Here is a 24731-nt window from a genome sequence, read left to right as displayed (position 1 = left end):
GGCTCGTGGACTTCTTTTTCTCTAATTTACGAGCGCGATCTCGCTTGGTAGAAGTTGAGCGCTTTACATAGTTAATTTCACTTTTTCGGGTTACGTACATAAATGCACTTTTGCCCGATAGGTGAAAAGTCGGGTTAGGAGTTTACAACGCGATCAGCTCTAACATGAGAAAACGCGAGACCCGTTGCATTGTAAATGCTTGTTAAAATTTGGTGCAAATTTGTTCAGCCGGTTTTAAAGAAATTAAGGTTTAAACAATAGCAATATCTGTTGTTGGAGAAGTCCCGCAGGACTCCTGAGAAAACAACAAAAAGGCTTTCTGATAGGTTGGTCCTGCAGGAAACACCTGTGATGTGAGCAATGTGATTGGCAGCTGCTACATGAAGAAAAATGTCATGGCTGCCATTAGAGGACTCGGAGACTCGGTCCCTGAAACATACAAAAAAGTTTAAGAGGCCAGGGTAGGGAGACCCTGCCCCCCCTAGCACAAAGGGACACTCCTTAGTGGCCAAACCCAAAATAATATTTTTGGTTCATCCTGGTGGGGCTCCAGCAGGACTCCTAGGGGAGCCAGCATGGTCTCCCTGTGTGGTTTTGTGCTGTTTTGCCATGCATGGTGTGGGGTTTGCCACCCACTGGCTGGGTTGGGTTCAGGGCTTGGCCACAGGCAAGGGTTAGCAGCAGACATATCGTAATTTTTATTTAATAAACCGTAGAAATTCACTGAAAAAAAACATGGCTAAAGTGCAGTTATGTGGAAGTAAGGTAGTAGGATTTTAACTTACATTAAAAAACCTTTGGAATTCACTGAAAAAAAGGTGAAAGTGCAAGTATACATAGGTGTTCTGATAATTAAAAGAGTTTTAAAACCAAAAAAGCACTGAATTTCACCAGTCATACGTAGCTTGCATAAGGATACCTTGCTAAGATAGACTGCTTATGATATTACATATTACATCGCTGATGACATGAAATCTTCGGTGGTGTTCTGGTGAAGAGCTCTTTATCTTGCTCCTAGGGCTTATGAAGCTCTTCAGTGGGCCTTGTCTTCTCAATTTCAAAGGGTCCATATCCATTTTGCTACTTCTGAGATAAGAATAGAGTGTAATTAGGCTACGGATGGGCAGCTTATTCAGGCCTCTGTAGAATTCTATCATGCGGAGAATTTCTAGGAGGTACTTGATTTAGTCTTAATTTCATCAAGAATGCAGAGTTGTAGAGCACATTACTCTGTTCCCCTCTGTGTTTTTTAATTTGTTTAATTTTCTATTTGGTTATGTTTTAAGATAGTTCAATTGTATATGCAGCAATAAAAGGAAGGTGTAATTTACTTTGTGTCTAATTACACAAATTGAGACTATCCTTGAAGAGGTTCTTGAGAAGTCCCCTTTGTTCCTTGTCACTCAAATAATATGTTTTTAGACTCAATTACCTTGGAAGGTTGAAATGCATAGCTGGCTGTTATCCATTGACTTGCCACCTATTGGAAAATGGAACAGGGATCTGCTTGTAGCGTTTTGGGCTTTATAACTGGAAACTGTATACACTCTGTGCCAGATTTACAAAATTACAGCCCTACTTTGGCTTCAAAATTTGTTGGGGGCTCTTCAGGTTTCACGTAGGCTGGACAGCTCACAGATACACAAAAGTACTTTCTGGGAGTAGCAGGGGACCTTCAGCCTAGTAGGAGAGTACGTATAGTCAGCCTATTCATGTTTTAGGATTGCAATAAATGCCATACTTCATCTGGCCTCTTACCTTAGTAATCAAGCTCATTTCTCTCAAGTTAGAAATTCCATTACTGGGCACCTCGAGGGAAGGTAGGTAGTGCAGTAAAAACCTTCACTGTGCAATAATAAAACTTGGTACCATGAGAGGCATCACAGATATCTAAACACAGTTGCCTGATATGTAAAGGTGCAGCAAATCTGGCCCTTAAATAATGTTCTAATCCTCCCTTGTTCACCCCCCTACCACACTCTTAGGAATGCAGGTCTCCTGGTTACATATTCTTTGGAATTGTTCAAGGTAGGTAGATAGTATTTGGTTGAGACTTCTAAAACCATGACCTCCTTCCCCATTCCCCCCTATGTTGTTCAGTGTATCCAGCATAAAGGGTTTAAGCGGCAGCTCAGCCATTTGGAATTCAGTGCATTTGTTAAACAACATCACCTGCATTGCGGACGCAGGAGCATCTACTACTGGGTGTTTGCATTCCTTCAAGTAATGTTCCAGAGTTCCTCCTTGGTGAGAAAGAGTGGGAAGTATTTCACTGCACTGTGATGGGTGGTCTGGAGAAGGGTGAGTTCCACAAGTTTTTTCTGGGTAGAGGATAAGATGTCTTCTAATGCTGGGTGGGCATTAGGCGGGGAACTTCCAATGATCTTTATTGCGTTGAAGAAAGTAAGGTGGCTTCCACTTCTCATTATTGGGTGTCTGGGAAGATGATGGCTCCCAATGGTGTTTTGCGGGGTAGAGAAGATTATGTTGGCTTCCCAAAATATCTCCTTCACTGTGGAGAACATGCTCACACAGATTTCTACTAGGGCCACATTACAAGTTGTAGAGAATTGATGTACACATTTTTTTGCATTAAATCTGCTCCGTATAGAACATGTAATACATTTTACAAATTGCTTAAAAAGTAAAAACAGTCTGTTTAATGTGTGAGGACACCACAAATGAATAGTTTTTGTTTCTTTTTCTAAGAAATGTGTTACCTTTAAACCACAAACACATTCTGCTAAAAAGTAAAACACACCATCCTCTACCAATCCATTACACCTGTAATCAATTAAGTACTTTCATCCCTCTGTAAGTGCACTTTCATTGTTCAACATGACAGCATAGCTAAAGCACTGGCTCTGAATCACGGCTGCCTCTGGGAGCTTAATTTCATGGTTCTGTAGTCACAAATGCAGCATCAGGACCAACAAGCATTCATAGCTCTCAATATTATTAGAAGAAGTCCTAGAAGGAACAGGAAGTGTCTGGATCCTTTAAATATGTTCATGGATGTATTTGCACTACCTATTGCCTTGATGTGAACACCATCCTCAACTTATTGAATGCAATACGGACCGATATACAGTTCAATATTGAAATAAGGACTGCCATTCTACCACTTTTGAAGATGTTGGCAGTGTTGCATTTTTTTGCTAAAGGTCTTCATGCATGGCATCGCCTACCTTTTCCAAGTTTTTGAAAAAGGTAATGGCTGTCATTCTCCAACTTGCACCTTTATACATTTTTTCCTACTGACCAACAACTAGTAAATGACTGAAAAGCTACATGTTATGCCCTAGCTGTATTTTATACCATCCAAAGAGCCCTGAACTTTAGTCATGTGGCACTCATACCACCTAGAGCAGATATGTAGAGAAATAGTATCTATATATATATCTAAATTATCCAATGAGCCTTTATAGACATGTCATCTTTTTGATTCCTAAAGAACATAAATTGTGTAGGTTGCACTTGTCATAAAACATGAAATAAATGTACATTTAAATTCTGAGATAATATGTTAGGAAAAGCCCATGTAATGGATCATACTGCCTCTTCCCATTGTTCCAATTTCAGGACTGGTGATGATTCTCCACTATGGTAGGCAGTCCTTTTGCTATTTTGAATGGACATTTCTTCCTCTTATTTTGAGGTAATTAAAGCTCTTCTTACATTACCTCTATATCCCTCATCCTAGTCCTAACAACATGAGGTTAAGTCCCTTCCAAGACAGGAAACAAAACTGGAAACGCTTCCTAGCCCCATCCACCCTTCAGTCCAGGCATATAAACACATACCTCACTGGAACAATTTCTGTTTTGTTTCCTGTTTTCAATGGGTCTTGCAGGTGATGCTGAGGTGGCTGCTGGGCTTTCACTTCCACCTTGTCTCAGGGGGTCCCCCTCTGCTGGGCTCTGGGGGACCCTGAGGCCGTCGTGGGAGCAGCGCGTGACCGCGGGACCGCGGCCGTCGTGGGCCTCCTGTGTCCTCTGAAATTGCAGGTATGCCATGACCCTGTAGTTGGGCAGCGTTGTGTGGCTCCTGTTTGCCTGTTCTAGGGGATTGCTGCTTTGCCGTCCAGAGCCATCTGAGTGCTGTGGTCTCAGCAGTCCGCCTTTATTTTTGTTTGTTTGGCGGATGGGGGTGACGGTGATATGGCCTAGTTCCCACAGCTCCCTGGGCTTACGGACAGGACAGGGAGGCTCAGTGTGTATGTCTGCCTTCGACATGCTGCAGATTAGGCTCGTAAGCGGGCCTTCAGGCACCTGTGCATATTTAGGCTTACACTTTCCCCTGGAGGCATGGTTGCCTCTGGAATGCTGTTCAGCTGCGTTGTGCATGTTGAGCGGAGTGCATCTTCAGTCTATCCATGATCAACATATCGGGGGTGGATGATGTGTTGGCGGACTCCCTGAGTCAGACATTTCCCTCTTCCCTGGACCTGAGGCTGTGTCCTCGGGTATTTCTGCTGATTTGCAAAAAGTTCAGATGTCCTCGCCTGGATCTGTACACCTCCAAGAGGAACTCCCATCTGCCCCAGTTCTATTCCAGGAGTCCAGAGGTGGGGAACTGGGCGGTGGACACATTGACCATTCAGTGGCCTCAGGGGCATTTTTATGCTTTCCCTCCCTTTCCTCTCACTCCACCCTTTCTGATGAAGGTCTGGCTTGAAGCAGATCGAGTGGTAGTGGTGCTCCCTTTCTGGCGTCCACAAACTTGGTTCCCGTTGCTGCAGAGCCTGGCTGTTCTTCCTCCTTGGATTTTGCCGAGGATTCCCTCCCCTTTGTGGTTCCTGGGTCCCTGCCTGCCTATTCCCTTGAGGCTTGTGGTCTGGCTGTTGAGCAGAGAACGTTGCTGAGGCACGTTTTGCCAGATCATTTTGTTTCTGTGGTGCAAGGTTCATCGAGAAAGTCCACACTCTTCTCCTATTCTAAGCATTGGGCTAATTTTGATTGTATTCCCTTCACAGCTTTTCTCTTGTCACCTGTTGGTTTCTGCTACCATGCAATTTTCTGTGGATGGGTTTGAGAAGGGTTGTGCGTTTTCCACTTTGAAAGGCCAATGGGCTTCTATCCGTGCAATTTGTGACCCTGTCTCTCTGTCCGAAAATGCTGCCACTTTGGTGTCTCGGTTGTTTCACAACTTCTTTCTCTCTGCCCCTTTGATGAGGTCTTCTGTTTCATCCTGGGCTCTTTCTCTGGTTCTTCATGCTCTTCAGTCTGCTCCCTTTGAGTCTATGTGGATCTGAAATTTCTTTCTTTTAAAGTTACCTTTCTGGTGGCTGTTACTTCTGCTAGATGGTTGGGGAATTAGCTGCTTTGCGTTGTTCCCCTCTGTTTCTGTGGTTCTTGGATGATGCTGTGATTATGGACCTGGATCCTGGGTTTCTTCCTAAGGTTGCTCCACGCTTCCATTCTTCAGAAGAACTTATTTTGCCTGGTCTCTGTCCTTCTCCTGAGGAGCACTTGCTGCACACTTTGGATGTGAAGTGTGCCTTGACTGTTTATGTTGCCCGCACTGCCCCTTTTCGGGCTTCTGACAACCCTTTTGTGAATGTTGGTGTTACAAGTCATGGGAAAACGGCCTCCAAGTTGACTCTCAGTCACTGGATTAAGGACATCATTTCTCTGTCTTACTAGGGTGTTGGTTTGCCTTGCCCGGTGTCTGTCCAGGCGCGTTCCACTAGAGGGCTCCCAGCCTCTTGGGCTGCCTTTCATGGTGTCTCCTTGGAAGAAATATACTGTGCGAGGACCTGGGCTTCTGAGACCACCATTATTAGGCACTATTGTCTGACCTGTGCACAGCCTACACAAGCAAATTTTGGCTGCAGTGTTCTGCAGGCCATTGCTGGGGCCCCTTCTGTCTGACTTGGTTGTTGTTTTTCATTAAATCACTGCATCTTACACTTGGCTGTGTTGTGTGGTCTTTCGTGGGTTCTGTTGGGCATCCACAAAGGCCTTCCTTGATGTTTTGCTTTGGTATGCCTCATGTTGTTAGGACTGGGTCGAGGGGCGTAGAGGTAATGCCCTGATTACTTACCGGTAACCCTCATTACTCTTAGTTCTACTCCTCCTCAACCCAGTTCTGCTTCCTGCCCACCCTCCCGGTATCAGACCTTTGCGGGGTTGGTATGACAGGACGTGTTCCAAAGAGGTATGTGTTTATATGCCTGAACTGGAGGGTGGGTGGGGCTAGGAAGCGTTTCCTGATTTGTTTCCTATCTTGGAAGGGACTTAACCTCATGTTGTTAGGACTGGATTGAGAACAAGCAGGACTAACAGCAATGAGGATTACCGGTAAGTAGTCCGGGCATTCCTCCACTGACTAGGTAGAAATTGCATTCACTTTATTAGTTCTGTTCTGCTGTTTTCACCATGAAGCTTCCCACGAGGCACCACTCCTTCATTACAACCTCTTCAGCCAAAACCTTAAGCTCCTTCTCTAAAAATGTTTGGTTTCTCATTCTTTCTGAAGCCGTGGTGTGAGAGTCCAACAACAAACAAAAAATGTTCATCCTAAAGGTCTCCAGTTCAGAGGACGGCTGAGAAATCAGAAAGCACACTTCCCCTTGAAAAGCAATACCAAAATGGCTGTCAGTTGTTTACTCCACTCGATGATGCAGGAAGTTGAGTCTTAGTCTTCCAGATGGTCACTCAATGTTACCCTACGACACAATTTCCTGTGCTAGCTTTCTAAAAATTATGTATTTCTTGTAAACTGTGTGATTATGCAGATTCGGGATACTTTGTGCATACACGGTAATTCCACATTGAGTTTTACCGCACTTGGTAATTCTTTGTGCAGTAAATTCACATGTAGTTTTACCAGGTGCGATTCTGCACCCAGTAGCTCCTATATCGCAGGACACTGAAATAAAGTGTATTCCCATCTGCCAGGCCCTCATTTAAGACACCGGTGCAAATTAACCGCATCCGGTAATAAAATAACCCAAAATGAGATCTACTCACTTTGGTGGATGGAGCACAATAGGATCGGTTGCAATGTTCTTTGCTGAGCAGGGGGAGGTTAGCTGTCACTACTCATACTCTGAGTGAGGCAAAGAATGATGGTGTCTGCTATGGCCGCCTTGGCAGTGCTCCTTTGCCTCCTGTGCTTGAGGCACATGTACATTCTCTGTGAGGGTCCTTGCACTGGCTTAGACTTCAGCAGCCTCTTCAATATTTCCTCACTCGCCAACAATACTTGTACCGCCCGCACATAAGGCCTAGAAATGACTCAATTTGAAGTGTGTGTTAAAAAATATAACCACATTAACTCAGTGCTAATAACATATTTATACTTGTGATAATGCTCTGCTTCTTGCCACAGGCTTGCAATGCGGTAGCACTGTTAATAAAAAGGTGTACGACAAATTTCTCGTCTGGGTTCGCTGGTTTGAGCCGACATGACAAGATATGTAAATTGCAGATAAATTCTTCACTGCCCACTGAGGCATGAATCATCATCTTTAATAAAACATGGGGCCTCCCTCCCCACAATCCACCGCTTTCTTCATGGAGCCCAGCCACAGCTTGTGTGTGCACAGCTGCTGCTTGCTAAGGCAGGCTCCCCCTGAGTGACCGGGTTGCCTGCTGGGGACACAAAGTCCACATTCCTTGATATTTGATTCTAAAAGCAAAGATAACAGCGCAAATAAACACATTTTGCATATTATTTTGTAATAGCTCCCCCTATAAGCTTTGTGCTCTTTCTCTGAGTTTTTGTGCTCTGTGCTACCACCAAGTTACAAGCCAATGATGAAACAAGGTGCAGAGCAAGCTCAAGGGTGTGCAAAAATATTGTGCACGATAATCCCCAAATATAGGCCCTAATTATGAGTTTGGTCGGCGGAAAAGACCGCCCGCCAAACTCCTGCGGTCGGGTTACAGCCTATGTGGCAACCCTCCCGCGGCCCCTATTATGAGTTTCCCGATGGGCCAGAGGGAAATGCACAACAATATTGAGGCTGGCTCATAATAGAGCCGGCTGCAATGCTGTTGGTTATCAGGTGCACCAGCAACCGTCACGCAAATGATTTGTGCAACGGGGCTGGCCAGGGGGGCCCCGCACTGCCCATGCCAAGTGCACCTCATGTCCCCTAGTCTTTACATGGCAGAGAAACCTCCATGTAAATGCCGGCGGAGAGAGGGGTCGTAATCCCCAGGGATTGGGACCACCGGCACCGTCAGACCGACGTGCGGACGAAAAGTAGCGTTGCCGGTGGTCCGAGCGTGGCGGTAACGCCATGGTCGTAATGCCGCAGTCTGACCACTGCTTTGGCAGTGGTCCAACCGCGAGGCTGGCAACCTGAGGACCGCCAGCCTCATAATGAGGTCCATACTGTATACCAGCCAGTTGTAATTTGCACCATGTTTTTACTACTCAGTTACACATTAAACTCTAAAAGAGACCAGAAACCCTGCCAATTCAGCCAGTAATAACAGTAAAATAGTTAATTTCACACCTTCGGGATCTCTATGGTAAAGATTTGTTGGATAAAACCTCATGAAATATGCCAATAGACATTTGGACAAGATTTGAGAAAATATGCAGAAATCGGTGCTGAAACACTGATTTGCAGTGATTCCTCATTCTCACGGTTCTGTCCCGTAAGAAGGTTACAGGTTATATGGCATTAGTATCTGCTTGAACCATTAACAAAAAAACAGTTGACCATGTAAATTTCAAGGTAAGCAGCGGCTTGACTGCTTCTTATCGCTACCCTTGGGGAGAGAAGGGTACAAAATGGATAATTTAGTTATTCAGTTGGCATTATATGGTGTTGTCCCTGGGAAACAATGGCAAAGGGTAGTATCAACTGTGTTGCTTCATTCCTGTGTTATAAAGTGGACTTCAGTGACGTTGTATTGGCCTTATGATGTAAAGAGATTTGATTGGCAGTAATTACATTTGTCATCTGAAAATGCTATTGGCAGGATTTTCAACTGTCAGCAGTACACATTGCTTGATGTTACTACCTTATTCTACCAAATAACAAGCTTTGAGCTGCCATTAGTAGTATTTCAGTAAATTATATTTTATGTAACAAATTGGGAGAGTGTGTCGTTGTAGAATATCTTATGTGGGAACAGTTCGGCGTTATGTATGAGTTCCTAGCTTATGATCTGATTGTGTTGTCTATGGTGGTATCTGCATTATCGTTATACAGGATTGTGAGAAAGAATAGAGCACATTTCATGCAACATTTATTCTTTGTATTTTTTGTTCAAATACCTTAATTTAATTTTTAGGCGAATCTACATTTATGTTCTACATATTTGATGAATGGATTACAGCCGGGGCCACTGGACACATGTATTAATGCAACCATGGCATTTTCCACACTACAATGTGCCGCAGTAGGCACATAATTCATCATCAACTAGATAATGTGCTCAAATGAATCAGTGCACAGCAGATGCTGTGGGCAGACGGTGGGGAGGACTCCATGACCCTCCATCCCGCACCTTGAAAAGCTTTGGACAGGCTGTGTTTAAGTCCAAGGCTTATGTGATTTTATCGGCTAGATAAAACTGGGCCTATCCGGGTTCAGGAACAAATAGCTGTATATAAATGATTTACGTTGTGTTGGCTCTGCCTACTTATAATCTAGCCTGAGGTAGGTGAAATCCTGTCTGAGGAGTCCGAGCATATTCATAGAAGTATTTGCTTCAGTATCTAGTTAGGGTTCCTGCATTTCGACAGCATCTAAGAAGATTTCTTGACTTTTTACTGTATCTGTTGAGTGGGATTCCTATCCTATATCGGCCGGCCAGGACAGGATATCATGTGCAAGCAGCCAATTTCCCAATCTGAGAATTTCTCTTTTCTCTAGATTGAGTTTAAGATGGCCAGGGATCATCCAAGTTGTCTCAATGCTCAGGCAAAGTGCAAACATTGATGATATACTATCAGTCAGGCTTTGGAACTTAAAGTTGATTTAGCTGTCAACTGCGTAATCTTCTAATGGTAACAAATAAGACAACAGTATTGTATAAGGCCTGGCAAAGGACATTGTAAGATGCTGAAAAATAAGGAGACATTGGAGTCCTCAGGAGCCCTTGATGCTAATGGGCAGTGCAGCATGGCCATAGGATATAGCTTGGATTTATTGTGCCTAGAAGGAGGCTGGCTGATCCAAATTTTTGCCACAAATATCTGCATTCTGCAGTCTGGTCAATAGCACCGATCGATGGACAGTAACAAACTGTAACAAGTAGTCTAATAATAAAGCTGCCCCATTAGTATTAGCCTACGTTCTGAGCTCATTTATAATATAAACTACGATTGATTAATCCCCTCTGCCGGCCTGCACTTCAGCACATGTTTAATTTTTACAATAAATTCCAACATCTGGATGTAGGCCTCTTTTTCCATCCGTCTGGCCAGAAAGCATCTCTTTGCTATACGTCTGTAATTTACAGGACTTTAGTGTGACTACCTGGCTTCCTTGGGAGTGCCTTGAGAAATGCACATTTGAGTTCACTGTTCAGGATACCAGTAATGCAGGATGCATCCATATTTGACAACTGTGCACTGCTCTGGTTTCAGCCAGACAGAGCAGATTTGTAGAACACGGCGACAGATGTAAGATCTCCTGGGGAGAGGAGGTGGAGTGATGGGAGAATTTATGGATTAGCTGGGGATTTGTACATGATGTGTGAAATTTGCATAATTTCCTTTTGCATATTTACATGAAATTACTGGAAAATTAGGCAACAAATGCAAGTCTGGCATTTAACTATTTTTAACACGAAATGCACCCTTGCGTCAATTTTGAGCACGCATCTTGCACTAAAAAATAGAAAAAAATTGCAAATGATATGAACAGGAGCTAATCACGATCTGTTTGTTCACATTGTACATGTACTTCCATGATAGGATTTTACCATAAACTGATGGAAAATTACGACTGACGTAATGTTGTCATTGTGGGGACTTTGTATAACAAACATAATGTGAATCAAAAATTATGCGAGATTATGCCAGAGTAAAGAAAATTTTAACTGGGCTTAATTTTTCCTACGCATTATTCATTAAATTCGTTTTTGGAAGAGAGGAGAAAAACTCATGGGGTTACCCATTCGTTTGTCAGTTTGCTAAGCAGTTTGCGTGCGTTGGTTGCTGGCAGTATTTTTGAATCAGTTCATTGGCCTTTATACTAAGGGAGAAGCCAGGGTATTACTAAACTTTTGCGAATGTGTTTTTCATCTATGCAAGCTGTTGTGTTCATGAATTCCAAAATAATTCTGTCAGGCTCTTTTACTTGCCTTGATCCTAAAGAAAAGTAACATTTCTGTTTTTACTTTTCTGAGGGTTGCGTCTTGGATACAGGTAGTTAGTGAGTATAATCAGTGCTTTAAATGGAAGTATAGAAGTGCTGGTACTCACTATCTACAGTACATGTTTGCTCTTGAGGAGTGCAGGCACTCTCCCTTTCTAAATAAAGAAGTGCATGTACTCAGTATGCTGCTTTGGCCTAGTTATTTCCGCTAATGCTGTGGGGATGGCTTTGACCGATGAGAACTCCTTGTTGCACCATTTGACCGAGTGAATGAAAAGGCCTGATTTAGATCTTGGTGAAGGGGAATACTCTGTCACAAACATGACGGATATCCCATCTGCCGTATTACGATTCCATTATATCCAGTGGAGATCGTGATACGGAGGATGCGATATCCATTACGTTTGTGACGGAGCATTCCATCCGCTGAGATCTAAATCAGGCCCTTAGACTTCTCTTCTGTCCTATGGTAGAATCAAACACTTCGCATTGCCATTCATTATATTTTAGAAAGGCTGATGCCAGGTAAATGAAATTATGGGGTTGTTTTTCACCAAGAGGTTCTGAGTAACATCAAATAAGCAACAATAATTTCATATAGAGTGAGCAAAAGAGTGGGTAAGAGAAAGATAGACAACGAAACTGAGAACGAAATATATACAGACATACAGACACATATACATATGTGTATATATGTGGATTATAGAATATTGCTATACTCTGTACAAGGATATTATCTACACATAATGGGAGAATTACAAGAGAATATGATATGAGGTGATGTGCTTGGATACCAGTTTTATATATATTGATGATCATCATGTGTAAAGTAGTATGTAGTTGAATGAAATATTTTCTGCACATAGCACTTTATCTGCCGTCATGGAATACATAATGTGAATATAGGGACATGCTCATAAACATATGGTGATGTGCTGTTTTATCCATCGGAATATGAAGTTTTGTGCACACATGCAGTCAACCATTTTCAGGAGTTATATAGGAAAATGATTTCATGAGTATGTTTTCCTATCCATATTAAGATAATAGAATGCTGTGTTTACTGTTATTCTGAAGATATTTTAGAAATGTGGTGAATTGGTGGTAATGAATTGAAATCATGCCAAGTTGTACCATTGTAAGAGATTTTCAATACTGAGCGCAATAAAATGTTTTAATAAGAACATTTAACACCTAGCGCAACACTTAGAGATGGCGCCCACCATAGACAGGGTGATCGGGCTCTGCATTTGTGATAGGGGGAGCGATGACTGAGACGAGGAACTGCATGTTTAAAACTTGATGGTCGTGGGGTGGTGGATTGTCTGGAGGAAGGTGTGAAGCAGAAACACATCAACATCCTGTTGTGGTTGAAGCACTTATGCTCAATAAACTGTTGGACTGATCCTGTGGCGTGCTGTTGTTTGGCGGTACATGGTGTTCCTATAGCGTGATTATCTGCAAAGGTGCTGTTGTTTACGGCGTAACTAAAACATCAGCATGGTGAGACACATATACATGTATGTATATATGTTATGAAAGGGTCTGGTAGAGAGCCACTAGCATTAATAAGTGGATTCTAAATCCAGTAATTCAGTTGTATGACATAGCAACAGTTGTTAACATATAGAATTATGAGATGGGTAACAGTGAATTATGGAGATGTTTTTTCAACTAAAGGTTCTGGGTGACATCAAATAGACAACAAGAGCAAAGCTCGAGTCCTCTCTGATGTCACTCAGAACATCAAGGTGATGTGAAAAACATCTTCGTAATTCACTTTTTACCCATCTAAAGTTTTATGTTACAAATGGCCCCAAGATCATCTTTTCCTGCTTTCACAGAGGAGTAGTGTTGTGAGATGGAGGACACACAAACAAATGGCCTCTCTTTCCTGTTTCAAATTGTAAAGAAAACATGGCCTTCTTCCATTCACCCCCACCACTCTCTGTGCCATCCCTTCCCTCCAGAAGTGGTGCTCCCTGTTTTCCAGTACCATAGCAACAGAGGTTAACAAGCTCTGATACCCACCATTGCTACGTTATAGTAAGGAATTGCTGCAATTAGAATGCAGTCATTTATTAATGAGAGCCATGCATAACATACAGAATTATAGATGGGGAACAGGGAATAAAGGGGATGTTTTTCACTGAGGGGTTCTGAGTGACGTCAAATAAACAACGAGAGCGAAGCCTGAGTTGTCTAGGATGTCACTCAGAATCCAGATGTGAAAAACATCCATGTCATTCACTTTGTATCCATCTATAATTTTATGTTATATATTACCCCCAAAATCACCAGACCATGCTTTCAACTGCTGAGTAGGGGCAGAGGAGTAATGGGAGAGCCATGCATAGCATGTTCTGTTATGTATCAATCCCAAAGGTGAATAAAAAAAAACTTACCATGCTTGACCTACTCCCACCACCTTCGCTGCCTTCCTTCCCCCTCCTACAGGTGTGCTTTCTACTTTCATTCAAAGCAGTCATACAGCACTGCCCTGACAGGCTTTCACAGAGGCCTGTCAGACTGCCTGGAAGGCCTTTATGACATCACAACAGGGGGTAACCAGCTTTGTTATCAGCTTTTGCTATGTCATAGCAGTGGATTAGGAGATTCAGAAACTGAAATAAACAACAGAGGTTCTCTATGAGAGCAATACATAACAACATCATGTATAACTGGCTTTTCCAATACTACATGTTCCCCTTAGTCTTGCATTTGTATTGCTGTAAATAATGGCTATTACTCTACTTGATCTCAATAGTACTTTTTATGAAGGGTTTGCAAGTTTTGCCACACTCTGTGCTTCTACCCTTTATGTTGTAATGAGAAACATTAACTCTACTGTACCAAAGTACTGTTGTGCTCCTCACAGCAAATGTGCATGTGAAGCCAATAATGAACGCACTTGCCTTGTTTTCCATCACTCTACCTCTGCTGCCTGTGCGCTTTTGCCAGACTATCTCTCTCTATGGGCCTTAATATCACAGTATTTGAGCACTATATAGAAACCTAAAGCATAAATAGTCTGATCGCGCTCATGAGATGTTCCTTCCAGGTCCATAATATATCTGGCTACTTGCTTTCAGGTGATGATATCTTTCTCTCTCTTGCTTTGACCCTGCAGGTTCCAGGATGAACCCGGCACGCAGATCTGCCATTTTGGAGTCTGAGCTGACCACAGCCCAAGCAGAGACGACGCAGAATGCCACAGAAAGCCCGGCTAAGCATGACATTTTCTCTGACATGAAGGACAAATTTATGAATGGACTCAACAAGATACCAAGTAAGTGCTGGTCCTGTGTTGAGGGGTGGGAGTGGCAAGCAGAAGAAAGAGCAAATGAAAGGAGGTGTGTTGAATGTGAGGCAGTTACTACAGAAGAGAGACAGGTGACAAACTATGCAATGGGAGTCTGCATTGCAAGTGGAGGTTGAGTAAGAGATAGTGGACATGAGATGAAGCAAGATGCGCTGTTCTATGGGAGACTGAATTGGAGGTGAGAAAGGGCAGATAAACTGTACAATGGGAGGGGATGTTGGAGCGGTAGAGGGCAGGTACACCGTACATAGGAGGTTGAGGTGGTCGATGAAGTGAGGAGGCAGACTGTACAATACGAGACTTCGCCCATGTTGGGTGAAGGGTGGTAGAATGTTTAATGGGAGGTTGAGGCGGTGTAGACAGAAGGAAGGTGCGCTGTTCACAGGCAGGTTTAATTGTAATGCAGGTGGATGAGAGAGATACACTGTACAGCAAGAGACTGGACTGGCAGTGGAACAGGGGAAGTAACCTACGTAATGGGAGGGTGTGTTGGTAGTTGAATGGGAGAGTGCACCATGCAATGGGAAGCTGCCATAGAGGTACATGAGGTGACATGAAGCAAGCCACATGGTTCAACATGAGACTCTGCTGGGGGTCCAAGGCTGTACTGAGGAGGTAGTTGCCATGGGATGGTGAAGCTGAGGAACAAGAACGTAGGTGAAGTAAGGTGCACCTTTCAATCAGAGGTGAGACGGTAGCGTGCACTGTGCAATATGACAATGTACTATGGTACATGGGAAGAAGAGCGAGAGGCACTATGCAATAGGAGGGAGGTATCATCTTCAAATGGAGGGCATGTTGTCTGTGGGAGCAGAGAGATAAAGCGAGGTATAGTGCTCAGTGGGCACCTAACACATATTTTACATTTCATCAGAATATTACGCTACATGGTAATGTGTGGCTGCAGAATTTGGACTTTCAGAGTATATACCCAATATGCACTTGGAATTTTAAGTGTTTACATGATCAGCAGCTAATGCAATGTTGTGAGCGCTGAACTTGTGTACCACCTATGTACTATTCCCTTCTTACACTTACTCCAGCTCCCCTCGCTGCCTCCCGGTGCAGAACTCTCCCCTCTGCCTCAGCATATTTAATTAGCGTGTCCCGCCATCTTGCTATCTGTGGGCCCCTGGGGTCTTTCCAGTGCATCGTTATCTCTCTTTTAGCCAGGATCAACGCCAGGTCAATGTATCTGGTTGTGGTTCTCTGTGTATGGGACCGCGGGAAAACCCCTAATAAGGCCACTAGTAGCGTGGATCGGAGCCTCCTGTCTGTTACTGTTTTTAGGCTATGCAGTATTTCATCCCAGTATTGCTCCAGTTTCCCACAGCAACATAGCATTTGTATCAGATTATATATATATATATAGTCATATATGAAGGTAGTAATGCGGTCTGAGTGCAATTACTGAGCCGCACGCTGTCAGCTAGTGCTGGCGAGGAAGGTAGACCAAACTTAAACCTATATCATTATTGTTTAAGTTATTGTAGTATGCCATAAATTCTTGCTGTGGGCCATGCAATATAAGAAATAAGTCATAGATATATTTTAACCATCAGACCGTCCGGCAACTTTGTCCACATACTGCTCATTTTATTGTCCCCAGGCAAAATGGGCCGATAGTATAAAGAAAACATAGAGAAAGGACTCACCACTGTGAACAAGACCGTAAAGGTCGAAATGTGTTGGTGAACCTGTACCAAACCAATAAAATTGATAAAACTTGCTTCCTGAAGTGTGACGATTATTTGCACTTGGAAGACTAATTTTTGCTCAAATGCATTTTTGCTTAAAATTTTTAAAGAATTTGTATGTTCATATATCTATATATATATTTGTGTATAGATATGTACACAAATGCATGCACAGTTAGATTTAAACAGTTTAACCAAACATTGTTTTTCAATAAAGGTAGTTCAACAAACTAATGTGTGTTCCAAGGGGCAGTGTGTGTCTTTTATCCTGGTTCGCCTCTTGCCACCTTTATCAGAAGTGGTGTTGGGGCACAAAGGGGGGCATGGGCACCTAATAGCCAATGCAACCAAATGAGGCTGGATACCAATGGAACTATCTTTGTGAACTTGGTTGCAAAGTATTGCCATGGGTTCCTTTATAGTGCCTACCTTAGGCACCCATATTTTAGCTCTTACCCCCAAAGTCTGTGCCAGTAAAAATCAAATACATTTTGTTCACTTTTATTCATTTTATTATATTTTAGCACAGCTGGCTTTTAGGTTTGTGTTTTATATTTTATCAGTTGCTTTCTTAGGAAACATTCTTGTTCATGTTCTACATTTCTCTGTCCCTTGCATGCATTTCATTCTGTGTCCTGCTCAAGGTTGTCATGTTTATGCAAAATAGTTTACTTGAAATTGCCGATCCTAGTGTTATGGAGTCAACCTTGTCACCATACACATATCATCTTGTCAAGCCTGTTCTCAGAACTCAGCATGTTTTGTCACATAAACACAACACAGGCCAAAGAAGGGTAGAGGGGACATTCCAGCCTCAATAAAGTTTCCTCATTAAATGCATAGACACATATCCTGCATTTCTTTGTCTACCTTCGCATGTGTGAGACCTGTGCAAATAATAGAAAGTGGTAAGATCTGTTCCACCATGACTTTCCAGGGGAGTTTTTTTTTAGGCTGCCACAAATCACCTTTACTTTCTAAGTTTGGGTGAGGTGCTGCTAGCTGGCCAAGAAGGTCAGGCCAACAGCTTCTAGTCAGTGATGGAGTGACTCAGTCACCCATATTCGGTGGTCCTGCCGCCCAAAACCAAGGAGTCTTACCTCCATGGTAAGAGTCCTATGACAAGGTGCTACCAACGTTGGTCACACACTAATTTAACCGATCTTTCGAGTATCTCTATCTCTCACATGCTAAATGCACCCTGATTACCTTATATGGAGACATCCGTGGTATTAGGAAAATATCCTCCTCAGCTAAATAGGTAGTACCTATCTAGGGCTGTAGGTTGTTTTAGCTTGAACCTTAAAAGGATTCCCCAAATTGGTGTTTCTACCTCTGTACTTACCATTCTAAAATATACTGGACCCTTAATGGGTAGCAATTCCAGTAAATATGAGATAACCTCTCACACAACATTTATTAGCTCATGGACTCACTGATGAGGGTGGGGATGTTACATTCGTGGTAGAGGCACACAGTGCGTACAGAACTGACATTTTCTATTCCTGGGTCACTATTCCAGTAGCAGATGGAAATACACACTTTTTCTACAGTTACATAATAGCAAACACAACTGCAAAATACAGAGCTTATGCATATTTAGAAATATCACTTTCTTATCAAGAACACCACAATTGGTTTGAAGGCACCCTACCATACATTGCACACAACATCAGATTAGGTCCCCTAAGTAATGAAGGACCTACATGGATAGAACTAGCCACATATATCCCAATGTAGCAAACATGACTGCAGCAGATTTACACCACTTACATAAAAATGTAGTAGATATATATATATAGACGTTTAATACAATTTGTAATGTAGACTTTAAACACCTCCCCAGCTACGACTGCTCCAGCAGCACCACATTTGGCTACAACCAGGATGAATTCCGCGACAGTGCATTCAGTAATGAGTAAGGTACCCACGAAACGTGAAGAAATTCTTTTTTGGTTAACACAAAAAATAAATGCACTAAAAGCAGTGTTTCCCAACACGGGATCCCAAGGTAAACATAGAATTCTCACAACGTGCTCGCCCTCTGGGATGGATCCCTCAGTAGATTACTGTGCCACTTGCGGTGCAGTATTTGCTGCAATTTACACTATCGCACACAGTACACCAATGCTTGTGAATTGTCCAGAAGCATTCAAACAAATTCAAGATGAATAAGGGGCTGCCCCTGCCCTAGATCTGAGGATACAATTAATGAGCAATTTTGCCACATTGTCTTCAATTATATCAAGTAATCTTAAAGGGGAAGCAGTAGCATTGGCAGTATGCCAGCGTCTCTGGGATATTCCTCAGCATGAACAGGAATACAAGCTGCCTAAGATTATCGCCGAGGCCTATACCAGTATAGGTTGGCATAGTCTGGGCGCCAGACAGGTAAATCACAATTACAAGGTAATTACCAAGCAAGTGCAAGAAGGTTCTAAAAAACACTGGAATAAACATAAAAATGATAAAGATAAACAAAAGCAAAGAGGAGAATCTTCACGTTCGTAGACCTCAGAAAAATGTTGCAACCTTAGAAATAGGGAAACTTTAAAAACTCCTGACAGACATCAGTATACTGATACTTGCCAATCTCGTTTCTTTCAAGACTCACCTGAAAAAAGCAGTGTGAGAGTAGGGCAGTCAGATCACTGAAATGAGTATGTGAAACCGAGAAAGACGGCAGAACGCTCATCAGAGATTTTGGTTAAAAAAGAAGAGAAACTTCAACAACTAAAACCCCAATTAAAAAAGACAGAGTTTGCGGCAATTTGGGGTAAGCATGCCACACATATTGAGAACTTTACTGAAGAACACGATGTGGACAGTGACGCTTCTAGACAGTGCTGCAGAGGTCACGATAGTTCACCAGAATCTTCTAGAACTTCTGGATGTGACGCCAACTAATGACTTTCTCGAAATAGAAACTGTGGACAGACGCGTCTCCCCAACTGACAGGTTTACAAACTAAAAATTAATTTTGAGGGAGGCATTGAGCACACCATTAAAGCAATTTTCTTGGGAAGATTAACACTAAGTTATGATATACTATTTGCAGAAAAAGAGTGGCACCTGCATTTGTCAGTACGCTCCCTCAGTCCTTGTTCCAGATACAGTAAAAGAAGCTTACACCGCAGATTGAGCTTTGGCGCAAGCACCAGCAATGTACCACAACTATGTGGGGTGCGATAGGGATTCCCCTTACCCTGTTATACCAATAAGGCCCACTCTGCAGATCCAATCACAATATCCCATTAAACATGAGGCTAAAGCACCAGTGAGGGAAATTCTCTCACAACTTGAGTACCATGGAGTAATCGAACCATGTGTACCTCCTATAAATAACCCTTTGTTTCCCGTAGCTAAGTCACTCAGCTCTTAAAGAAGATTTTGTAGGCTCTCTCAAGGGTTAGATTGTTCTCAGCCCATGTAACATCAGTATTGCTTGAATTTGATCCTAAGGCGTTGTCTTGTGTCGCTGACATCTATCTGGCAGACGAAAATTTCAACACACATTTACCCAGGGTAGATCGCATTGTTTTGGGATTCGCTGCACAGGGCTACAAATTCAATTTCAAGAAAACAAAAATTGCTTTATTTAAGTGTCCTATTCTTAGGATACAAAATAGTGAGGGAATGAGCCTTGCTCCACAATTCCTAGAGAAATGTGCCCTATTACAACTTCCAGATACCATCAAGTCTTTGCTGGGTGTCTTCAATTTTGGCAGAAACCTACATTCCAGAATATGCAGAATGCATAAACCCACTTTATGACTTAATTTGTCCAGATTTCTCAAGCAAACATTGGACACCCGAACACACATGAATACTCAGAGCATTACAGATAGACATGCTTGAAGCAAAACACTTGCACATACGTGACATTATTGTTGTTAACCCAATACCAGCCGTTGCGGTTATCACCAAAGCAAGCATCCAGAATGCAAAAGCACTACATCCACATTGAATACAATGGACTACCTCCCTGACTTGTCTACCAATTATGTTGATTATGTTTTTGATCCAAAACTCCAGACCCAAGAATTCCTTCATTATGAACTTGAATACGCCATGTCCACCATCATTTTGCCTCTTAAACGATAATGAATCATCATTTACACCGATGGTTCAGCTCAACCAGCTGTAGGTACTAAACATCAATACTCCATCGCTTGCACAGCTGTTTGCCACGTAGTGAGGGATGGTCAATTCCAGCCTCAAAAAATCTACATACAGACCCTAGGGGACTGCATAGCAAAACTTGCAGAGCTTAAGACTCTAATTTTGGCACTGAACACATGGATCCTGAAATGTCTACCTTGATTGTGTGCAATTCGTACAATTGTGACCAGTCCTTCATTTACACTACTGACGCCTAAATGGGTTCAAAGACTCCAAAGTAAACACCATAAAGCACAAATTCTTGTGGGGGAGGGTGGCAGAACTTAAAGACAAGCTGCCATGGGATCACGTAGTACACACATTGGGTCATCAGCGTGTTGGAATACACATTGTAGGAAACAATTTGGCTGATGAAGCTGCCAAATCTGCAGTAGCTATGGTTTCTGTTGCTGCGATTACTCGTTCCCATACGAGGCTGGATGATGAAACATTGGCTGCTGTGAAATCTTCGGTTGATGCCAGGCCCTTACAAAAAGCATATCCTACAAAATATTCCTACCACTTAAGTGCCCAAAACATTTTCTTTGCAACAATGGGTGGGTGATTGCGTGAACCCCGAACCAAGACCAAAGATTAGATCTCATCAAAGCAGTGTGTGAAGGAGTTGCTTCTGCCCATGCTGATGTGATGGCCACCATCTCCCTATTGCAAAAATGCTATTGGTGGCCAGGTCTATACAAAGAGACCAAGTAAAATGTCCTTACTTGTGACAGCTGCAAACAAATAAAAGGGGCCACCATTTAATGCCCACGACAGACCCTTCTCTTAGTTTCCAACAAACCATTACAATGTGTGTACCTGGACCATTGTTGTACCTTACAATCAGATGGTGCATACAAATATATTCTTGTTGCTGTTGATTCATGCTCCAGATTTCTATGGGTGTGGCCACAACGATCGGCTGATGCTCAAACTGTTATTAAAGATTTGTAAGTCTTCACCTTGACATATGCAGTTGCCGCATTTCCATTCAGGTCAGGGCCCTGCTTTTGCTTCCAGGGCATCCAGGGACACCATGGCAATGATGGGTCTTCGAGTGCATTTCTCATCTCCGTGATTGTGGAGCCGAAAAAACGAGACTTAAGGCAATCCTTAACAACTAGAGTTTTAGGTTCAGGTCGTAGTTGGCTCCATCACATGTAGAGATTCCAGAGAGCACTAAATAATCTGCCCAGAATGTCTTTGGGAGGATGTACTTCCTATGAAGTCCTGTTTGGGATACCTATGTATGTCCAAGCGCCCTAGTGCGGTGGCAGCAGAAACACCTTTTGACATAAATGAACATGTCACTCTCTTGCAGTAAACACAACAGTTCTGTGACGATAATTCATCTGCATATGCCACCACCTTGGGACTGATGGATTTTGCCAAGATCCACAGACTGGATTCCTAAAGTTGGGGATCTAATTTGTGAAAAGATACCTGTGAAGAAGGAGTTTGGCCCATCCTACAGCGCACCAGTTCCAGACCTGGGAATACACGGTACCAGAATTGTCATTCTACCGTTGCTGCCTGGTTCAAAGAAAACTACTTCAACATCAAATTGCACCTTGTGACTGATCCTGCACAGTCGACTATGAGGACTCCTGGGTAGTTCCCGCACCCCTCTCACTACCATTCAGGATGTAGCTCTATAAGCACTCAACAATGCTGAAATTATTTCCCTGATCTTGGGGAGGGCGGATAATGAACCTTTGTTGATTCTTGTCACAACTTAATCGACAAGAAATGTCCAGAATTTAGATTTGCACTCTTCAAATGCAACACAAACAGATGGTACTGTTTATTATGAACCACCAATGGATATGTCGTAGTTGGACTCTCGCTCCTAGGCGAGACTGCTGGTTTAGAGATGACAGCACTTTTGTTTGTAGGCAACTAGGCTATTCCTGCAACAAGCCGCAACACTCCCTGCTCACAAGCAGTAACTCACCGAAAACCCAAACTGTAAAAGGTGATTTCTTTCAGCCTTTACGCATGGACTTCATTGTGTGACATCTCAGGGAAAGTCGTGGTGGAACGGAAAGTACCCTTTTCTCACATGAAAAATAAGCCTCAGTCACACACAGGAAATGAAGGAGATGCAGTAAAGTTTTCAATTGGTTTATTAAAAAGACTGCAATCTACTGTAAAATGCTTCAGCTGCAATGATTAAGATAATGAACAGTGAAAGAAACAGACTTGTGAAGATGAGAGTCGTGAATACGGAGAGCCCCACCATCTTGCAATAACATGAAATGTAAAATATCCCTTGTACAGTTATCTGTCCCTTGTGCATGGAGAACCTAATCTCTAACCTAAAGAGAGCTACGTGTGATAAATCTGTCATTACTGTGTCCATGAGAAGCGTCCCCCAACCCTCGTTACTTTAGTTTGAGGTCTCTAGATCAGGCTCCATGATGACACGAATGCTGGGTTTGCATCAAGGCGATGTGCATCATAGATGGCGTCAATAGAATCTGGTAAGAATCCCTCTGATAACCTTGTCTGCGTAAGATGTATTTATACAGTTATATTTATACAGCTGTTTTAGGACCCCTGATGAGGGTATGTTTCCAAAGAGTAGATAAGGAGGAATGCTTGGGGTGGCAATTATATAAACAATTCCCTCCAAAAGTACATTATGTTCCTGTCACACATAAGTGGGAAAGGGGCATGATGTGAATACCGTTGTATCTCACTTAACTTTGACGCTGATAGTGACGCCTTTACAGAGTGGCACTGATAACGTAAAATCAAAACATTTCACTAACTATAAACATAGCAGCCATTTTGAAAGAAATAATTAAATAGATAGGCTAAGACAGAGCAAACTAAGTAGGTTAAAAGTCACTAGGTGACGGGGGCACGGGCCTGCAGGCCAGAAGGTTAAGCTAAACTCCTGATTCCCATTAAAACTAAATAGGATCCACTACAGATACATCTACCAGTTACCTTATACCTGCACCGGCTTCAGTTTTTGCGCAGACTGCATCTGGCTACATGGCTGAAATTGACAACTTTTCTTCAAATTCTTCAGCATCATTTACAGTACCTGTATCAAAAGCACATAAGCTCTACATGTAGCTTAAATTCAACTGTTTGGTTCGTCCACAGTATTATTAGTGGATACTTCTGACATTGCTTGCCTGTCTGCTTTCAATTGGTTTTGTCTTCGTTTTCTTTCAGCTGATAAATTGTCCTTATCTTTCTGAATGCTCTGCTGTTGAACTGGTGGATAAGATTTTAAAACCTTACCTATCCTCATATAAGGTCAAAAGAGACTTGTCCCTCGTGAACATTTCAGCTGTTCTGGTTCCTGATGGGATTGTTTGGGATAAAGTCCCTTTTGATATCTTTGGCCATACAGAAATGATTCAAATTCCATGTGTCTTTAATATATCAATAGATTATAATATTACACCAAAGGTTTTTTCTGATGACTGGGATGTAAAAATAGTTGATTCTATGATTTCTGAACTTGAATATGATACTGTATTTGATAGTGAGGATGTGTACATGAACACTGCATATTATGGGGAAATGTTCTGCTGTCACATACAGACCTCAATTTCTGTGCTGATCTGGTACTCCAAGAATAGTTTATAGTTATACATAGTGAGAATATTTTCCAACATCACCACAAGAGAGATGGGCATAATGTTAAAGATGCTGAGTCTTATTACTTTGAATTACCACCTTCAAAGCCACGGAAAACATTGCTAATAGATACCTTATTGATTCATTCAGAATCTGTCATTTACCAGTTGGCTATAGAAGGCTACGGGGGTCATTCTGACCCTGGCGGTCATTGACCGCCAGGGTCAACGACCGCGAGAGCACCGCCAACAGGCTGGCGGTGCTCTCAAGGGCATTCTGACCGCGGCGGTTTGGCCGCGGTCAGAAAGGGAAAACCGGTGGTCTCCCGCCGGTTTTCCGCTGCCCTAAGGAATCCTCCATGGCGGCGCAGCTTCCTGCGCCGCCATGGGGATTCCGACACCCCATACCGCCATCCTGTTCCTGGCGGTTCGGCCGCCAAGAACAGAATGGCGGTATAGGGTGTTGTGGGGCCCCTGGGGGCCCCTGCAGTGCCCATGCCAATGGCATGGGCACTGCAGGGGCCCCCGTAAGAGGGCCCCACAAAGAATTTCAGTGTCTGCTTAGCAGACACTGAAATTCGCGACGGGTGCAACTGCACCCGTCGCACCCTTCCCACTCCGCCGGCTCCATTCGGAGCCGGCTTCCTCGTGGGAAGGGGTTT

General features: G+C 42.9%; 1 protein-coding gene across 2 annotated transcripts in view; it reads left to right on the top strand.

Moving 5' to 3' along the window:
• SYT5 (synaptotagmin 5) overlaps positions 1-24731 on the top strand; it is a 413979-nt gene that overhangs the window by 236923 nt on the left and 152325 nt on the right. For both annotated transcript variants that reach the window (XM_069200753.1, XM_069200754.1), the window contains one exon: positions 14421-14579. In XM_069200753.1, the coding sequence (XP_069056854.1) occupies positions 14429-14579 (151 nt within the window). In that variant the 5' untranslated portion in view covers positions 14421-14428. The remainder of the gene's footprint in view (positions 1-14420; positions 14580-24731) is intronic.

Source organism: Pleurodeles waltl, chromosome 7 (genome assembly GCF_031143425.1).
Source record: "Pleurodeles waltl isolate 20211129_DDA chromosome 7, aPleWal1.hap1.20221129, whole genome shotgun sequence".
Lineage (NCBI taxonomy): Eukaryota > Metazoa > Chordata > Amphibia > Caudata > Salamandridae > Pleurodeles > Pleurodeles waltl.
The sequence above is the reverse complement of the archived record's forward strand: the minus strand, read 5'-3'. Positions and strand labels throughout refer to the sequence as shown.